We start from the raw sequence: 15011 nt of genomic DNA, 5'->3' as shown, positions 1-15011 counted from the left end.
GTCAGCCAGGGCCATCTCCCTCGATCACAGATCCACAAAGGCCTTTGTTCTGACCATTTATTGGGAACTTTCTGCTAAGCACTGAGGGAGGGAAGAAGAAAGGAGGCATGGAGGCCTCTCCCCTTCCCCCATCCCTACAACCTGCAAGTCCCCAGATGTCCTGCTTCCCAGTGCAGGCTGGGCCCCCAGTCAGTCGAACTTGGCCACTGACTGATTCTGAGGAAAAAGGGAAGGAAGAGAGGTGGGTCCTGGAGTCCAGAGGCCCAGGAGTGGAGCTGACGTGAGGCATGCAGATGTCAGGACAGGCCCAGGACAACAGGTCCCAGGGGTCCAGGGCCCCTGAGCTCCAGGAAACAATGATGACCCTGGTGGCTGATAAGGATGAGTCCTCAGCTCAAGGCAGGCTGGCCTGGGAGCCTGGGCTTCTGTGGCTGGTTGGGGCCGATGTACTGGAGAGGCACGTGGGTGGGGGCCGTGATCCGGTCGGTGCCTAGGTAGGGCTGGAGGGCAGGGGGCACGAGGACTGAGCCGTCCTGGGGACAGAGCAGACAGGCCTCAGGATGCTGCTGCTGCGCCAGCCCTCGACCCTCTGCTCTGGGTGTGATCCTTCGACCCCCTCACCTTTTGCTGATTGCTCTCCAGGAGGGCGATGAGGAGGCGGGGGACAGCACAGGCTGTGGCATTCACCTGGGAGAGACGCAGGCTCAGACGGAGGCCCCAGGGAGGGGCTGAGGCGGTGAGGGTCTAGGAGTGGAGGCACAGGCGTGCAGGTACTCACCGTGTGGGCAAACTGCAGCTCCCCGGCCTCCGTCTGGAACATGATGTGGAGGCGGCGGCTCTGGAAGTCTGTGCAGTTGGAAGCACTGGTGACCTGTGAGGAGGCGGGTGGGCTGAGAGGATCAGCTGTGGGGGACGGCGTCATCCTCTTTCCGCGCTGCGTCCCCACGGGGGCAGGGGCTCACCTCGCCAAAGCGGCCACGGCCTGGCATCCAAGCCTCAATGTCGAACTTGCGGTAGGCAGGAAGGCCCAGTTCCTGGGTGGGCATGTCCAGGACCCTGTAGCCATGGTGAAAGACAAGGTCAGCGAGTGAGAAGAGGAGGAGGAGGAAAAAAAATGGAGGCTGATGGACGAGAAGGCAGCCAAAATACTGGGCAAAGGAGGAGACGGTGGCACAGGGGACACCTCCGAGAGGCAGGAGGTGGTGATGGAGAGAGTGGTACAGGAGGAGGAGGTGGAAAAGGAGTTGATGGGGGAGGAGGCAGGAGGGGAGAAAGGCCATGTGGCTGCATCTCCAGGCTGCTCACCATGGCCATTCCCACCATCTATAACCCAGATTTTTGTAATGGGTCAGAAAAAAGTCTGCATTTCTCAGCGTCTTTTAAAAGCTACATGTGACTATGAGAGAGGGAGTAGGCTTGCCACATCCAGGTCACCCCTTAAAGGGAAGGAGTGTGCCCTCCTCACCTTCCCACTGGGTGGTGAGAAGTCATCTTGGACCATGTGGATGAGGCGACACCCTAGGGACTGGGAGCAACAGGAGGGGAGGGACCTCCGTCTAGACCCCGGAGTGCCCTGTGCCGCTTATGCTACAGTTCCAATCCCACAATCCTGTACAGGACTTCAGAGATTGACAGGTAGACGGCCTATATGTAATCTTAACACAGGGAAAAGGGGGCAGGGAGGAAAGGGGGGAGCACTGTCGTCCCCTCTGTACCGGAAGTGCAAGCCCAGCTCCGTCAAGATCTCCATCTGAAGGGACAGGAATTCCTCCAGCAACTGCGAGCTCTGCTCCAGTCCAGGGCCTGTTACCCCAAACATCTCCACCTGGAACAGGGCGGGGAGCATAGGAGTCAGGAAGCCCTGGGCTGTTGGGGTGACCCCCCTCAAAGTCCCAGCTACAGCAACCTTGGTGAAGTGGTGCACTCGATACAGCCCCCACGGCTCCTTCCCCGTGTGTGTTTCCGCCCGGTAGCAGGTACTGGAACAAACCATCCTGGGGGAGCAGGGGAGGTGGGGTCGGTCAAGGAGGGGAGAGGGAATGTCACAGGTGGGGACAAGGTCTAAAGGAACTGGGCATCACCTGATTGGCAGGTCCCTGAAGGCCACGGAGTGGTCCATGAAGTAGCCTGGGAGAAGAGGGGGACAGGATGAGTCAGCCAGGGCCACCCTCCGTCCAAAGGAAACCTTTGTGAGAATTAGAAAAGGTCTCCCCTCGGGCAGACATGACCTCACGTCAGGACCTGCGGCTGGATCCTCACTGTACTGTTGTACAGTGAACAACCTGCACAACTGTACATGGGGGGCAGGCAGCCGCACCCCCCAGGGTGCTCCTGGTTGGTTGTCCCCCTATAATCCCTTCTGCTCTGAGGACATGAGGGGTCCTGACAAGCCCTGGCTCCTAGGCAGGTGCTCACCTGCAAGCCCCACCTCTGCTGTCCCAGCTAGGTTGAGGTCTTCAAAGCGGGAGGGGTCGATGTTGTAAATTTGGGATGGGTTGGCATTTGGCGTCATCCCACAGCCTTCCTGGAGAGGTGGCCAAGCACAGAGGTCAGAGGACAGTGTGTCCTTCATTTTGCAGTCACAACCCCTCCTCCTTCCCTGGAAGAATGTGGAATCACTCTGGCCCCCCTGTTATGGCCTGATCCCCTCAAGCCGGCCCCAGGGAGGCTTCCTTGGGGCAGGTGGGCTAGTGTCCCGACTCACAAACACAGCTCCTCGGAGAAGGTCTGGCACCGTCATGGGGGTGAAGCCCTGTGAGGGGGAGGGAAAGGGGTGAGGAGCACAGCCAGGACCACCAGACCCCCAGCTCAGGCCGGGAGGAGAGACACCACAGGGTGGGCCAATGGCGCCTCCTCGTCCATTCCACTTCGGAGGAAATCGAGGGAGGTCCGAGCGGTGGGCTTAGGCTGGTGTCCCTGTCACTGGGGCCCTCTTCCGGCACTTCACGGTTTCCTCACTCAGATCATACCACCCAGGGCGGCCGCAAGTGTAGTTCGAAAGTACAGATCTGACCATGTCCCTCCCGTGGCTCCCCAAGGAGCGTCCAAGTCCCTCAGCAAGGCTGACGCCCCGTGCATTCAGCCTCTGCGACTTCTCCATTTACCACAGATGCCACGTTTCCCCAACACTCCCTTCACTCCAAAGGCAGGTGGTGAGGAGCAGCGGTTAAAAGTGTGGGCTGGAGCCTCGAGCCTACACACTAGCCGTGAGGCCTCGGGTTACTTACTCCCCTCCCAGGCCTCAATTTCTCCGTCTCTAAGGTGGGGATAATACTAGCAGCCACCTCATAACGTTGCCATGAGAATTAAATGTGTCAATGATATATGTAAAGCTCTGAAAACAGTGACTGGAACAGAGGTCACAACCCCTTCCTTCTGCCTTGAGCCTTCTGAGCTCAGCTTCAATGCTGCCCCCTCCAGGCAGACCTCCCACCCTGGCTCCTACCCGATGGACGAGCTTGTTGAGTGTGAAGTTGACCAGGCCGTGCTGCAGGAGGGCCCCAGCCCCGCGCAGGTAATAGGAGCGGTGGCCGGACACGTGGGACAGACGCCTGGGAGACAGATGGGAAGACAGGCGAGGGCATGTGGGCCAGGGCTGCACCCCAGAGCAGAGGCCCAGCTGCCAGGCGGGGGACTGGGCATCAAACATTCATGCTGGGAGGAGCCCTGGCAGTTCCAGGTCCCGAGCAGAGCCCCGTGCTGAGCCCCGCGAGGCAGAGCCGGCTGCCAGCTGCCGAGGTGGGGAGGGCTGGGCGGAAGGGGCTGGGAGGCGGCTCACTTCTGCCGGATGACGTCGAGTTTCTCGGCGATTTCCAGGTGGCCTCGGGGTTGGAAGGAGAAAGCTGGATGTGGATGAAAAGAATGGGGTCTAAGCGGGAGAGAGAGCCAGGGAGCAGCGGCGGAAAGACAGGATTAGAGACAGTGGGAAGAAGAAAAGGAGAAAGAGAAAGAGAGAGAGGAGGCAAGAGAAGAGAGAGACACAGAAAAGCAGAGAGGACACGATGGAGGCAGAGATGAGAACAGGTAGAGACGGGACGGCAGAGGAGGAAAAGGGGAGGAGAGAGGGAAAGAATGGAAATACTGGGAGGAGGAGAGACAGACTGAGAGGGAGACACACAGAGAGCTGCGGAGGAGAAGCCCTGAGAGACTGGCCAGAGAGAGAGACAGAAGGACAGACACACACGTGGACACGTACATGGCGGGGATGGGGTGAGCAGGCCGGATGGGGTGAGGGGAGAGAGAAGGGAAACAGAACCGCCCTGCACACACGGCTGGGGCCCAGCCAGCGCAGGAAGATGGGGCCGCCGCCCGAGGCGCCTGGGGTTGGACCAGCGCTGGCGCGGTCCCAGACCCCAGGACCCCCACCTCCCGCCTAGGGTCCCTGGGCCCGAGGATGGCCCACCTGGCTTGTTTCCGATCACGTGGAGCACTCGGGCCTGGCTCTCGTCCCCAACGGGCTGCAGAGACAGCAGGTGTCACTGGAGAGGTGGCACTGGGTGGCCCCTGCCCCGCCCCCCCGCCACTGCCCTGCATGGCGCTCACCACGTCTGGGTGGGTCTGGTTGGGCAGCCTCAGCGCTCGCAGGTAGAACTGCTCCTCGAGCCTGGCCTCCCTGGGGTACAGGAGCACGAGCCGCTTCCGGATCTCCCGGCCACGCGCCCGCAGAGTCTGATACTGGGGGTCCTGGGGTCGGGGCGAGCAGGGTCAGCCCACAGCAGGGTGAGGGGTCCCTCGACCAGCATGACCTGGACCCCTGCCAGCAGAACCTCTGTGGTAGACACTTGTTGCCTCCTCTTTTGGCTCAACATCCCGAATTTCCTTTCGGGAACCTCCCCTCACCACTACATGGCACGTCCATGGGGACACGACTCAGCCCTGGATTACTGGAACATTCCATGGCCTTGGCCACAGCGACTGGCCAAAGACAAGCACATGACACAAGCTGAACTCATGAGACTTGGACCCTGAACGATGGCTGGAGCTCCCAGGGACATGGTCTCTTTGCACCGACCCTGCCTCCCCATTCCCGGGGGGAGAAAGCCGGTCTGGGAATAAGAGAGAAGGACCAAATACGGAGCCAGGACCAGAATCCAACTGCACCTGAAGATTTTTAATTTCAGAATCAAGAGCCCAGTTTTCTTTTTTTCTTAACCTTGTTTGAGCTGTCACACACCATGGAGGCGTGTGACTGATACGGTGTCCGCGGCCCACCCCCATGGGGACAGACATCCCCTCCCTTAGTACCTGCTGCACTTGACTGCCGTCCTGGTTCACCTGGTGGGAGAGACAGGGTGATTAGGCTGACGAAGCTGGGGGTGGGGAGGAGGTAGAAAAGGGGGTGAGAGGTCAAACAGGTCCAGGGCATCTGAATGCCCTGCTGCGCCAGTGCCTGGCTGGGTCCCTCCTTGACTGTGCCTCAGTTTCCCTGTCAGTGAAGCTGGGAGGAGGCAAAGATAACATAACACCACGCCGGCAGCCCTGTTTATCGGGTGCTGCCTTGTGCCCGGTTCCACACAGGGGGCTCTCGCACGGTCCTATTTCTTCATAACCCGCTCCACGAGGTTGGCGTCAACATGACCTTGTTTCGTAGCTAAGAAAGCTGGGGCTCGGACAGGCAGCCTGTGAGCGTGTTTGGAGACCTGCAGCCAAGTCCCTTTGACACGCTGAGCCTTCTACACCTTGGGCAGCCGATGGAGTCAGACAGACCAGGGCCTGGGTGCTGGACGCTGACCAGCTGTGTGCCTTCCCCGCCCTGAGCCCCAGTGTCCCCGTCTGTGACATGGGGTGATCACGGGGCCTGTGGAGCATGGCTTCCTTAGGGAGAGGCATTAGCAACTCACCGAACATTAACTGAGATCGACTGTGTTGTGTTTGTTGGCTGCCCCTGTGACGTGTGTAGCCGGGTCTGGCACACACGGTGGGTCCCTGGGAGATGGAATCGGTGTCACGAGAGGCCCCGAGCAGAGTGGTAGAAAGCAGCCCGAATGCCTGCATGCGAGTCCTGCCTCTCCCACTTCCTGGCTGTGGGAGTTGGGCATGTTTTAGCCTCCTGACACCTGTGTCCTCAGCTGTAGAACTGGGTTTGTATTGTCCCTGTCTCAGGGTTGTCGTGAGGATTAAGAGTAAGGGAAGCATCTAGAACAGTGCCTGGCACACGGTGATTGCTATATGAACATCTCTATGATTTTTATGATTATTTTTCAGCCCCCTGTGGCAGATGCTGTTGGCTAACTCCTCTCACTTGCCCTCCTTCCTCCTTTCCCACAGACCCTTGACTCGGTTTCCCTTCTGGGTAGCCTGTAGTTCAGGGAACATGGGCCCATGAGACTTGAGGGGACTCTGCTGGACGCTGCAGGAAAGGTCTCCCTGCTCTCGGAAAAGGCACTCAAGCCAGAGAAATCCCGTTTTCTGCCTCTGGCAGAGTCACACAAAGAGATGCTGTACTACAGCAGATATCCTGGAACTGTGAGAGGGGAAACTGAGGTCAAATCGCCTCGCTGAAGTCACAGGTGGAGACAGAGAGGGACAGAACCTGGGCTGGGGATGCTGGGGAGCTGCTAATTCTTCAGCCCCAGGGACAACTGGCCCTGGACCACTTGTGGTGTGAGGTAGTGAATGTCCACGTCCGCCATGTTCCCGTTACCAGCTGCCAGAGCCAACCCACTGAGGACCCGCATGCTCACCAGCAGGGCCCGCACAGCCTCGGCCACGGCCCCCTTCTCCTCTTCCAGGCTCCGGATCTGCTCCCGCAGCTGCCTCAGCTCCTGCCACGTCGTGATCTGGGGGTGGACAGAGCAGGAAAGGATATGAAGCGGCCACTGTCCTTTGCCTCTTCTGGCTGGAGGCTCATCCCACCAGCCACCTGGACCAGCGGTGGCGAGGCAGAGACCCCTCGCTGTCCCCTGGTTGCCAGACCCCGCTCCTTCTCCTCAGTCCTAAGGCCCCCTGACGTTTCTCTTTCTCAGTCCCTTGGACTGGACAACGGACCCAGAGGAGAGCTGAACAGGACAACATCCTAGGGGATGCAGAGCACGAAGATGAAATGACCTGAGTGGGCTCTGAAGGACACGGAGCTGAAGCCCTCACAAGCACTTGCCTTTCTGTTCCCAAATGACAGCGAAACGGCCTCTAGCCTAGGGCCTGTCACAGCAACTAGCCCCGCACTCCGAAACACGGGGGTCCAGAGCCGCGAGAGAGACCAGCACCCCAGCATCATTTCTTGGACACACCTACTGTCGTGGAGGCCCTCTGTGAGCACCCTCTGTGAGTCCGGATCCCTGGGCAAACCCCTCTGTCCCCTCTGGGTGCAGTTTCCCTTGGGCAAAATGGTACAGACACTGTCTCACCGCCCCAGGGTGGTGGGGGAGGGAGGTGGCCACAGGGTGGGCTGCTACTCGCTTGGCAGCTGCCCTGGACGGACCCTGGACACGTCACGCTCACCATGTGCAAAATCGACTCTAGGAAAAGTATCTCCCTCCAAGTCTGCTCCTCCACCTTAGGGACAATCCCACCCACTCCCACCCACAACCCAGAGCCCTGGGCCTCCTCCTGGATGCCACCCCAGCCCTGTGGCCAGGCACCACGTTCTGTCCTTTCTGCCTCGTGAACATCCATCAGGTCTGTGCTTCGCCCACCCCACCCATTGTGCCCATTTCCGACTCCATCATTTCCCACAAGGATCCCTGTCTGGGCCTCCCAGCCGTCAGGCTCGCCCCCTCCAGTCTGGTCAGAGTTCTTACACAATCCCTCTCCTGCCAGAAAGCACCCACAGGTCCCCAGTCCCCTAGGAACAAGTCACATCCCTTGCTATTGCCTGCAAAGCTATATGCCACATCCTTCTTCACACCCACCATTCTACTTTCTATGAATTTGACTACTCTAAGTACCTCATGTAAGTGGAATCATATAGTATTTGCTTTTTTTGTGACTGGCTCTTTTCACTTAGCATAATGTCCTTGAGGTTTATCCATGATGTAGCACGTGTCAGTATTTCCTTCCTTTTTAAAGCTGAGTAATATTTGTGTGTGTGTGTGTGTGTGTGTGTGTACGTACTACCTTCTGTTAATCCATCCATCTGTTGAAGTACCTCATGTAAGTGGAATCATATAGTATTTGCTTTTTTTGTGACTGGCTCTTTTCACTTAGCATAATGTCCTTGAGGTTTATCCATGATGTAGCACGTGTCAGTATTTCCTTCCTTTTTAAAGCTGAGTAATATGTGTGTGTGTGTGTGTGTGTGTGTGTACACGTACTACCTTCTGTTAATCCATCCATCTGTTAGTGGACACTTGGGTTGTTTCCACCTTTTGGATGTTGTGAATAATGCTGCCATGAACATGCACGCACAGAAATCTGTTTCAGGTCCCTGCTTTCAGTTCTTTTGGGTACATACCCAGAAGTGCAATTGCCAGGTCACATGGAAACTTTAATTTGTCGAGGAACTGCCAGACTGTTTTTCCACAGCCACCGAACATTTATTTACATTCCCTTTAGCAACGCAGAGGGTTTTTAAGTTCTCCACATCCTTGCCAACACTTGATAGTTTTTGTTTTTTTGATAACTGCCATTCTAATGGGTGTCTAAGCCAGCATGTTTAAAATTAAACAGACTGTAACAAAACATAATGTATTACACAGAGTAAGAGCAAGAATTGTTAATGAAACTTTGGTTTCAATCTGGGGTGTGTGTACTGGGTCAGGACGTGAAATACACTTCTTACCCTTGGCCACGAAGTTTGAAAAATGCTACTAAAGGGTGTGAAACTCTAAATTACCTTCATTTCATCCTACATCTAGGCTTTAGTAAGTGCTGGTCCCTCTACTTGGGATGCTCCTCTCCCGTTCCCCTGGCTAACCTTACAAACTCCACAGATGTTTGCCTAACACCACCTCCACCTCGTGAGAAGCACTCCCAGTACTGTGTGTTCTCTGTTTTCTTTGTAGTATTACCGGAGATTATGTTTTTAATTGTATGTTAAACATCGCTCTTTCACTAGACTGTGAACTCAGATTACCTTGCTCATGAGTAAGCACAGCACTGGTAGTTAAGGCTGCATTCTGGGGCCAGACAACATAGGTTCAAATTCTCACTCTGGAACTTAACCAGCTGCAGGATCTTGGGCAAGTTGATTAACTTCTCTGAGCCTTAGTTTCCCCTCTGATAAAATGGGGACAATATTGGCACCTATCTCACAGGGTTGTTGCAAAACTTAAGTGAAGCTAATACGTATAAAGCACTTAGAACAGGATAGTAAGGGAACCCACGAGAGGGAGGGGAGGATTTGGGGTCCCCACCATCCTCAGCACCCCAGCAGGGCCTGGAAGTATAGTGACCCGGGTTCTAGTTCCTCAAAAGGTAGTATTATATAAGTGCTAGGTATTTTATAATTATTCACCACTTTATTCTCAACAGCTGGAATAGTAGGTACTCTCTAAATATCTGGTTAAATAACCTTATTTAACTGCCTACTTCGTGTAGGTCAGGTGCAGGACTCCATCGCTCACCAAAAGCCAAGAACCAACCCCATTTCTCCTCCCCGTCCCCCCAACCCCCGACCCGCCTAATTCCCATCCCTGTCTCCCCTTTTCCTTTGGATATGGACTCAGAATAAGTCTGGCATGATGTCACGGGACATTTGCACAAAGTTCCTAGCGCAGTCGGTACCCAGCAGGCTTTATGGAACAGGCGCATAATAGGTGTCTAGACAGCAGGCCTTAGCACCCGGTGGACAACCAGCGCTTCCGTGGGAAGCAAGCACAACACGCTCGCTACACTTGGGCAGGAACTAAAATTCCGGCCAGGAGTCCGCCCCCTGCTGGAGAGTATCTAGCAGGCCTACTTCGTCCGTAAAGCCAACAGCCAATAGGCAAAGCGCCCCGGCGGACGGCTGCCCCGCGCAAGCGTACTCACGATCGCCGGCAGGTCTTCCGGCCGCAGCTCCCCTTTGCGGAGCTCGAGGGTACGCGCGGCCTCTTCAGGGCATGCGCACAGCGGCTCCATGTCCAGCTGAGGGAGCGCGCTGTAGCCCTCGCGTGCATGCTCGTACAGGAGGTTCCGGTGTCCTTTCTCCGTCGCGAAACTTCTTCTTGGGTTCTGGTTGCAGACGCAGCCTCCCCGAGGCAGGAGCCCCTGGCAGGCCACCAAGGGCCGCAAGCGCCGCGCGATGGACGCAGCCATCTTGGACGAGGGACAAGGAGCCACGCACTTTTCGTCCCGCCCACTCCGCGTGTAGACCAATTGCAAAGCAACCGTCCTGCTCGGGACGAGCCAATCAAGACCTTAGAAGGGGCGAGCGCCTCCCGTATCTCAAAAAAATTTTAAGTGACAAAAGTTGACCGAGGTTGATTCTGTTGTGGCCCAATTGCCATCTATGTCCCGCCCCTTCGGAGTCCGCGAGAGGCAGAACCAGCCAATCCCTGCGGTGCTAACCCCCGGCAGTGGCTGAAGCTGGATTTAGCGTGTCTGCGGATCCTGCTGGGGTCGGTGAGGTCGATGGAGTCCTGGGGTCTTCCAAACTTCCCCAGCCCTCTGCTCAGTTTTCACTTTCCTCCAGTATGCGAGAGGGGGCGGTTGGGTTCCCGAGAGTCTACTCAGAGGAAATTTCTTAGATTCAACCAGAAGACCCCGAGAGCGGGAATGGAGAATTTGGACCCTCGCCCTTCTGCGGCCTTTTTCCCCTTCTCTTTTCTGAGTCTCTTATCCCTTCAGGGACGCTGCAGGCGGCGGGATGTCCTGGTCCGGCTTTCTCCGTAGCCTCAACACGTCCCTAAGTTATGGTAAGTGGGGGCCTTGGGCCGCAGAAACGAAGCTGGATGAAGGTTATCTCCTCTGGGACTTGTGTGCCTCGACCGCAGCCCCGAGGGAATCAGGGTTTTAAATCAGGGTTGGTTACGCGCTGTGCTTTGGCGGAGCTCGGGCTGCAGTAGCAAGATGTGAGAAGTTGTTGGGTTGGGGCCACTACACAGCAGGCGAGTACCAGGAGTTGGAGTCAATTATTTATTTCTTCAGCGAATGCCGCACTTACTAAATGCCTTCCGTAGGTGAGACATCCAAGCAAGGCGTTTAAGTCATTCATTCAGCTGATATTTTTCAAGAGTTTTGTAAATGTCAGGTAGTGAGAGTGACGCTTTATTTATGAACGGATTCATTTAATAAATATAAAATGCTTCTCATGGGCCATGCCCTTTGTGAAGTATTTCATTCACTTATTCACTCTGTAAACCTTTATGGAGCACCTTCTGTTTGCCACTCACCAAGGATCACAAGGCTTGGGCAAATCAGGCCTGCACCCTGCCTGGGGAATCTGGGTGGCTTGACATGCAGATCTCATGGTAGTCTCTTCTAGAAATATCTCATCCTGTTTGAGGATCCTTCTCTAACTTGAGATATGAGGACATATGGAAAGACACAGTAAGGCCAGGATCTGCCCTGGATATGGAGGGAAGTGTGAAGTTTAAGTGTGAAAGGACGTCTGTGCTTATGATAAAAAGGATGGACCTCAAAGCTCTGGACTGGGAGCTTCAAGAGAGTGTGGCTCAGTCACCACTGTGGCTCCACTGTTGGGACCAGGGCACATTAGGTGCTCAATGAATGTTTGTTGAAGTGAATCCAATTATCTTTGAATCTTTTTACATCCTACATCCTACCTGTGAGCAAATCCTGTGGGGCCTCATTTTGTCTCTTACTGTGAGTAAGATGGCACCACAGGAGGGCTTGATCAGGGGAGGTGATCAGACTCAGGTGCCCCCAGGGTCCCTCTGGTTGCGTGTTGGAGCAGATGGTAGGAATGGGGAGACCTGGGAGGAAGACACAAGAGGGTGGACAGACTGAAGTGGGTGCAGTGGAGGAGGGAGAAAGGGTTTATGTGAAAGTTCAGCTGACAAGATCTGCTCACGGAGGTTGAAAGTGGGTGTGACAGAAGGAGGAAGAGAGATACCTCCCCAGAACACCCATAGCATTGGTGTGGGGAGCCATGAGTTAACATAAGTATGATGCAGGAAACAGTATGTGACACAGTGTGAACCTGTTTGCTTTTATTATTCTGTTTAAACAGAATTAAAATTAATACCTTCCTTGCAGAATAAAATGAGTTAATTTATGTAAAATCTTTAAAATAGAACCTGACATGTGTTGCTCAATAAATGTTATTACTATTGTCTGTGAGCACCCCTAGATATAAAGAAATGCATCCTTGTAAAGTGCTTGGAACGGTGCCTAGAACACCAGAATTCAGTCTCTGATACTTATCTGTTCATTGGGGTAATAACTCCCTCCCTCCATCCTCTCGGGTGTGTCTCTCCAGGCCTAACCCTGGCCCCCCGGCTCTGGGCCACCCGCCCCATGGCCACCCTGAACCAGATTCACCGCCGCGGGCCTCCGAAGTGGCCATCTCCCAGTCCAGGTCCCACCGAGGGCCGGCCGCAGCTGAAGGGTGTGGTTCTGCGCACGTTCACCCGCAAACCCAAGAAGCCCAACTCGGCCAACCGCAAGTGCTGCCGCGTGCGGCTCAGCACAGGCCGCGAGGCCGTCTGCTTTATCCCCGGAGAGGGCCACAGCCTGCAGGAGCACCACATCGTACTTGTGCAGGGCGGCCGCACCCAGGACCTGCCAGGCGTCAAGCTCAAGGTTGTGCGTGGCAAATATGACTGTGGTCATGTGCAGAAGAAGAAGTGACTGCCAGGGCCACGCATGCTGGGGCGCATGTGGAACAAGAGCCTTCCTGCAGTATCCTTGGGAAGTCGCTGGTCCTGGTTCAAATCCTGTTTCCACCTCTTCCATCGGAATCACCATCAGCCCCTGGGGGTCCTGGGTGTAAATTGGAAAAAGGTGCCCTCTGCCAACACTCTGGTGTCCACGTACAGAGTGTTGGTGCAAGGGGCCTCTTCCGCTGTGACTGTACACTACCACCATCTGATGGGAAGGGCTTGTAATAAACACAGACCCTGTGGTTGTGATGTGTACGCCTTGCCCGTTATTCGCTCTCTGTGGTCTTGGAGGCTGACATCCCCTCTGGGCCTGTGTTTTCTCCTCCACTCACATCATTTTTGTTGGGTTTGGTGAAGATTAAATTAGACACTACATGCAAAGCACATGTAGATGGTTACATAACTGTTTGAAGCTTTGGAATCACAGACCTGGTTCCCCTTGGGGGTGGTGGGGCTGGGAAAGGAAAGCCCCACCCTCAAGCTTCCTCCTGAAGAATGGCAGTAATTGTAATGGTGAGGAAGGGACATTGAAAGGATTAAATGGGGTGCACTGCTTCCTAAGTGGAAGCTTCTCTGTTATTCTCAGACTCAGCACTCGCCTGGCTTCCAACCCTGCCTCTAGCCCTTAGCTCTGTGGCTTTGGGTTTATTGGTTCTAGTCCTTGGGCCTGTTTCCCCTCTTGGAAATGGTCCTGAGAGTAATACTGGCCTCGCCTGACCATGTGCTTGGCCACCACGGTGCTTATATCCTTGAGTTCTGGAGCCCGACGCCTGAGCAAGCCCTGCCTCTCCTGCTTGCTGGCCAGATGACCTTGGGCAGGTCACTATACTCCAACTAAATGGCTTCAATTACGGTGCCTGACTGAGCTGTTTGCAGAACTGGTGTGGGAGCTGCTCAGTGTTGCCTGTAGCCCACCTCGGTTTCCAGCACGGCATTTAACACGTCTCCTAAAGTTCTCATGATTTCCAGGAAGTTCCCATGAGGCCTTTTAGGATCAAGGTGGGGGGCAGATGAGTGCACTGAGTACAGACAAGGGTCCCCCACAACCTCACATTTAGCACCAACTTTATTGAGCTAGTTTGGTGGCTGTGCCCAGCTGGAGGAAGCCGGAGTCGGAACAAGAGAGCTTTCCTTCACGGCAGGCCTTGCTCCTGGAATCTGTGTGCAGGTGGGCTCAGAGGAAAGGAGGGTTTTGTCCTGCAGGAGGCAAGCTGCCCCTGAGTCAGGGGCAGGAGGTGGGAGTGGAGGACGCTTGGGGGTCAGCAGGTACTCCGCCTCAGGAATTCTGAAAGAAACAGTGCCAGTGTCGCCTAAGGGGAGGTGCCGATGGGCAGTGGAGGTCTCATGGAACCTACAGCTGAATCTCAGAGACTCCCTAAAACAGAAGGGGTTTCCTTAGATGCCCCATTGATCCTCTCAAGGACAGGCTGCCCCAACTGGCTTCTGCTCCCCGCCAGCAATCAGCTTACCCCGGAAACATGCCATCAAGATTCATTGTCCCAAGTTGTCGGCAGCTGTCCCCCATTAGAAATCCTGGTTTGGCCTTAGTTTTTTGACTCAGTCTGCCAGCTGACATCCACATGTGAGAGAAAACAATTTGCAGGCAAGGTAAAAGTCTCAATTATTCCTTGAACTCCCCTGACTGGAGAAGCCGTGAGCAGCCTGGTTGGACCCCTGGTTCCTGGAACAGCATGTGGGCCACTGTGCTGAAGCAGCAGAAAGTGGGGTTCGCTGGGGGCTGGCCAGGAACAGGCCACAGGGAACCCCCCCACGCTGTCCCTGGGCATCCTCTGGCTCCCAGCTGCAAAGGCGCCCTTGATTGGCATTGATATCCGGCAGATGGCAGTAGGTCCTGCAAGGCCTGATCCGGCTGGCGGGCTAGGACAGGCGGATCCGAACCCTCACGCTGGAGTGTGTCACAAGGGCGCCGGAGCGCCCCGTGCCCGGAGCGCCCCGCCCAGGCACGTGCGTCTCTCCCGTACTGCTCAAAAGACACGTAGCGGATGCCCTTGCCAAAGCTGGTGAAGACGTGGGAGACCTGAGTGGGGAAGGAGAGCCAGACGGTGAGGACCTGTGGGCTCCTCTTCCTCCTCCTGGACAGATGCTCCCCGGCACTGAGTCGGGGCCAGCCCCTGCTCTAGGTACTGGGAATACAGCAGTGTAGAAAGCAGCACATAGCCCCTGCCCTGGTGGAGATGACTAGTAGGGGACACAGGCACTGAGGATAGATGGGGGTAAGAGGCAGAGGGGATTCTGCAGGAGGGTGGGGTTGTAAAGAGCGAAAGCAAAGTCCCCACTGGGGTGACA

General features: G+C 55.6%; 3 protein-coding genes across 6 annotated transcripts in view; 1 reads left to right on the top strand and 2 right to left on the bottom strand.

Annotated features, from left to right (window-relative positions):
• Nucleotides 1-43: 43 nt before the first annotated feature.
• Nucleotides 44-10203, bottom strand: SARS2 (seryl-tRNA synthetase 2, mitochondrial). Of its 2 annotated transcripts, XM_015589214.2 has the most exons (17): nt 9910-10203; nt 6684-6779; nt 5245-5274; nt 5012-5100; nt 4543-4612; nt 4403-4457; nt 3779-3842; nt 3446-3551; nt 2705-2752; nt 2416-2524; nt 2082-2127; nt 1907-1994; nt 1716-1825; nt 963-1056; nt 779-871; nt 622-687; nt 44-533 (listed from the first exon to the last, which is right to left on the bottom strand). In XM_015589214.2, the coding sequence occupies exons 1-17, from the start codon at nt 10174-10176 to the stop codon at nt 390-392; spliced, it is 1575 nt and encodes a 524-aa protein (XP_015444700.1). In that variant the 5' UTR covers nt 10177-10203; the 3' UTR covers nt 44-389. The 2 variants fall into 2 exon arrangements, with proteins under 2 accessions (XP_015444700.1, XP_006911756.1); XM_006911694.2 differs by lacking the exon at nt 5012-5100 and having other exon boundaries at nt 4543-4683.
• Nucleotides 10204-10335: 132 nt separating this feature from the next.
• On the top strand, nt 10336-12959 carry MRPS12 (mitochondrial ribosomal protein S12). 3 transcript variants are annotated; one of them, XM_015589216.2, is made up of 3 exons: nt 10336-10478; nt 10708-10775; nt 12302-12959. In XM_015589216.2, exons 2-3 carry the CDS (start codon nt 10727-10729, stop codon nt 12670-12672), a joined length of 420 nt encoding a protein of 139 aa, XP_015444702.1. In that variant the 5' UTR covers nt 10336-10478; nt 10708-10726; the 3' UTR covers nt 12673-12959. The 3 variants fall into 3 exon arrangements, with proteins under 3 accessions (XP_015444702.1, XP_015444701.1, XP_006911757.1); XM_015589215.2 differs by having other exon boundaries at nt 10345-10482; XM_006911695.3 differs by having other exon boundaries at nt 10346-10487.
• A 1515-nt stretch (nt 12960-14474) lies between these two features.
• FBXO17 (F-box protein 17) overlaps nt 14475-15011 on the bottom strand; it is a 6156-nt gene continuing 5619 nt past the window's right edge. The window contains 2 exon segments of the mRNA XM_006911693.3: nt 14475-14660; nt 14662-14742. Of these exon segments, the coding sequence (XP_006911755.1) occupies nt 14583-14660; nt 14662-14742 (159 nt within the window). The 3' untranslated portion in view covers nt 14475-14582.

Source organism: Pteropus alecto, unplaced genomic scaffold (assembly GCF_000325575.1).
Source record: "Pteropus alecto unplaced genomic scaffold, ASM32557v1 scaffold314, whole genome shotgun sequence".
Taxonomy (NCBI): Eukaryota; Metazoa; Chordata; class Mammalia; order Chiroptera; family Pteropodidae; genus Pteropus; species Pteropus alecto.
Note: the sequence above shows the minus strand (reverse complement) of the source record. Positions and strands in the feature narration are given on the sequence as shown.

Excerpts from the sequence above, each read along its gene's own strand:
- SARS2 (XM_015589214.2), bottom strand. The coding sequence starts at position 10,176 with ATGGCTGCGTCCATCGCGCGGCGCTTGCGGCCCTTGGTGGCCTGCCAG. Across the intron at positions 2,128-2,415 it reads AGCAGAGGTGGGGCTTGCAG|GCTACTTCATGGACCACTCC; the intron begins GTGAGCACCTGC and ends CTCTTCTCCCAG. Across the intron at positions 688-778 it reads AGCTGCAGTTTGCCCACACG|GTGAATGCCACAGCCTGTGC; the intron begins GTGAGTACCTGC and ends CGTCTCTCCCAG.
- MRPS12 (XM_015589216.2), top strand. The coding sequence starts at position 10,727 with ATGTCCTGGTCCGGCTTTCTCCGTAGCCTCAACACGTCCCTAAGTTAT. Across the intron at positions 10,776-12,301 it reads CAACACGTCCCTAAGTTATG|GCCTAACCCTGGCCCCCCGG; the intron begins GTAAGTGGGGGC and ends GTGTCTCTCCAG.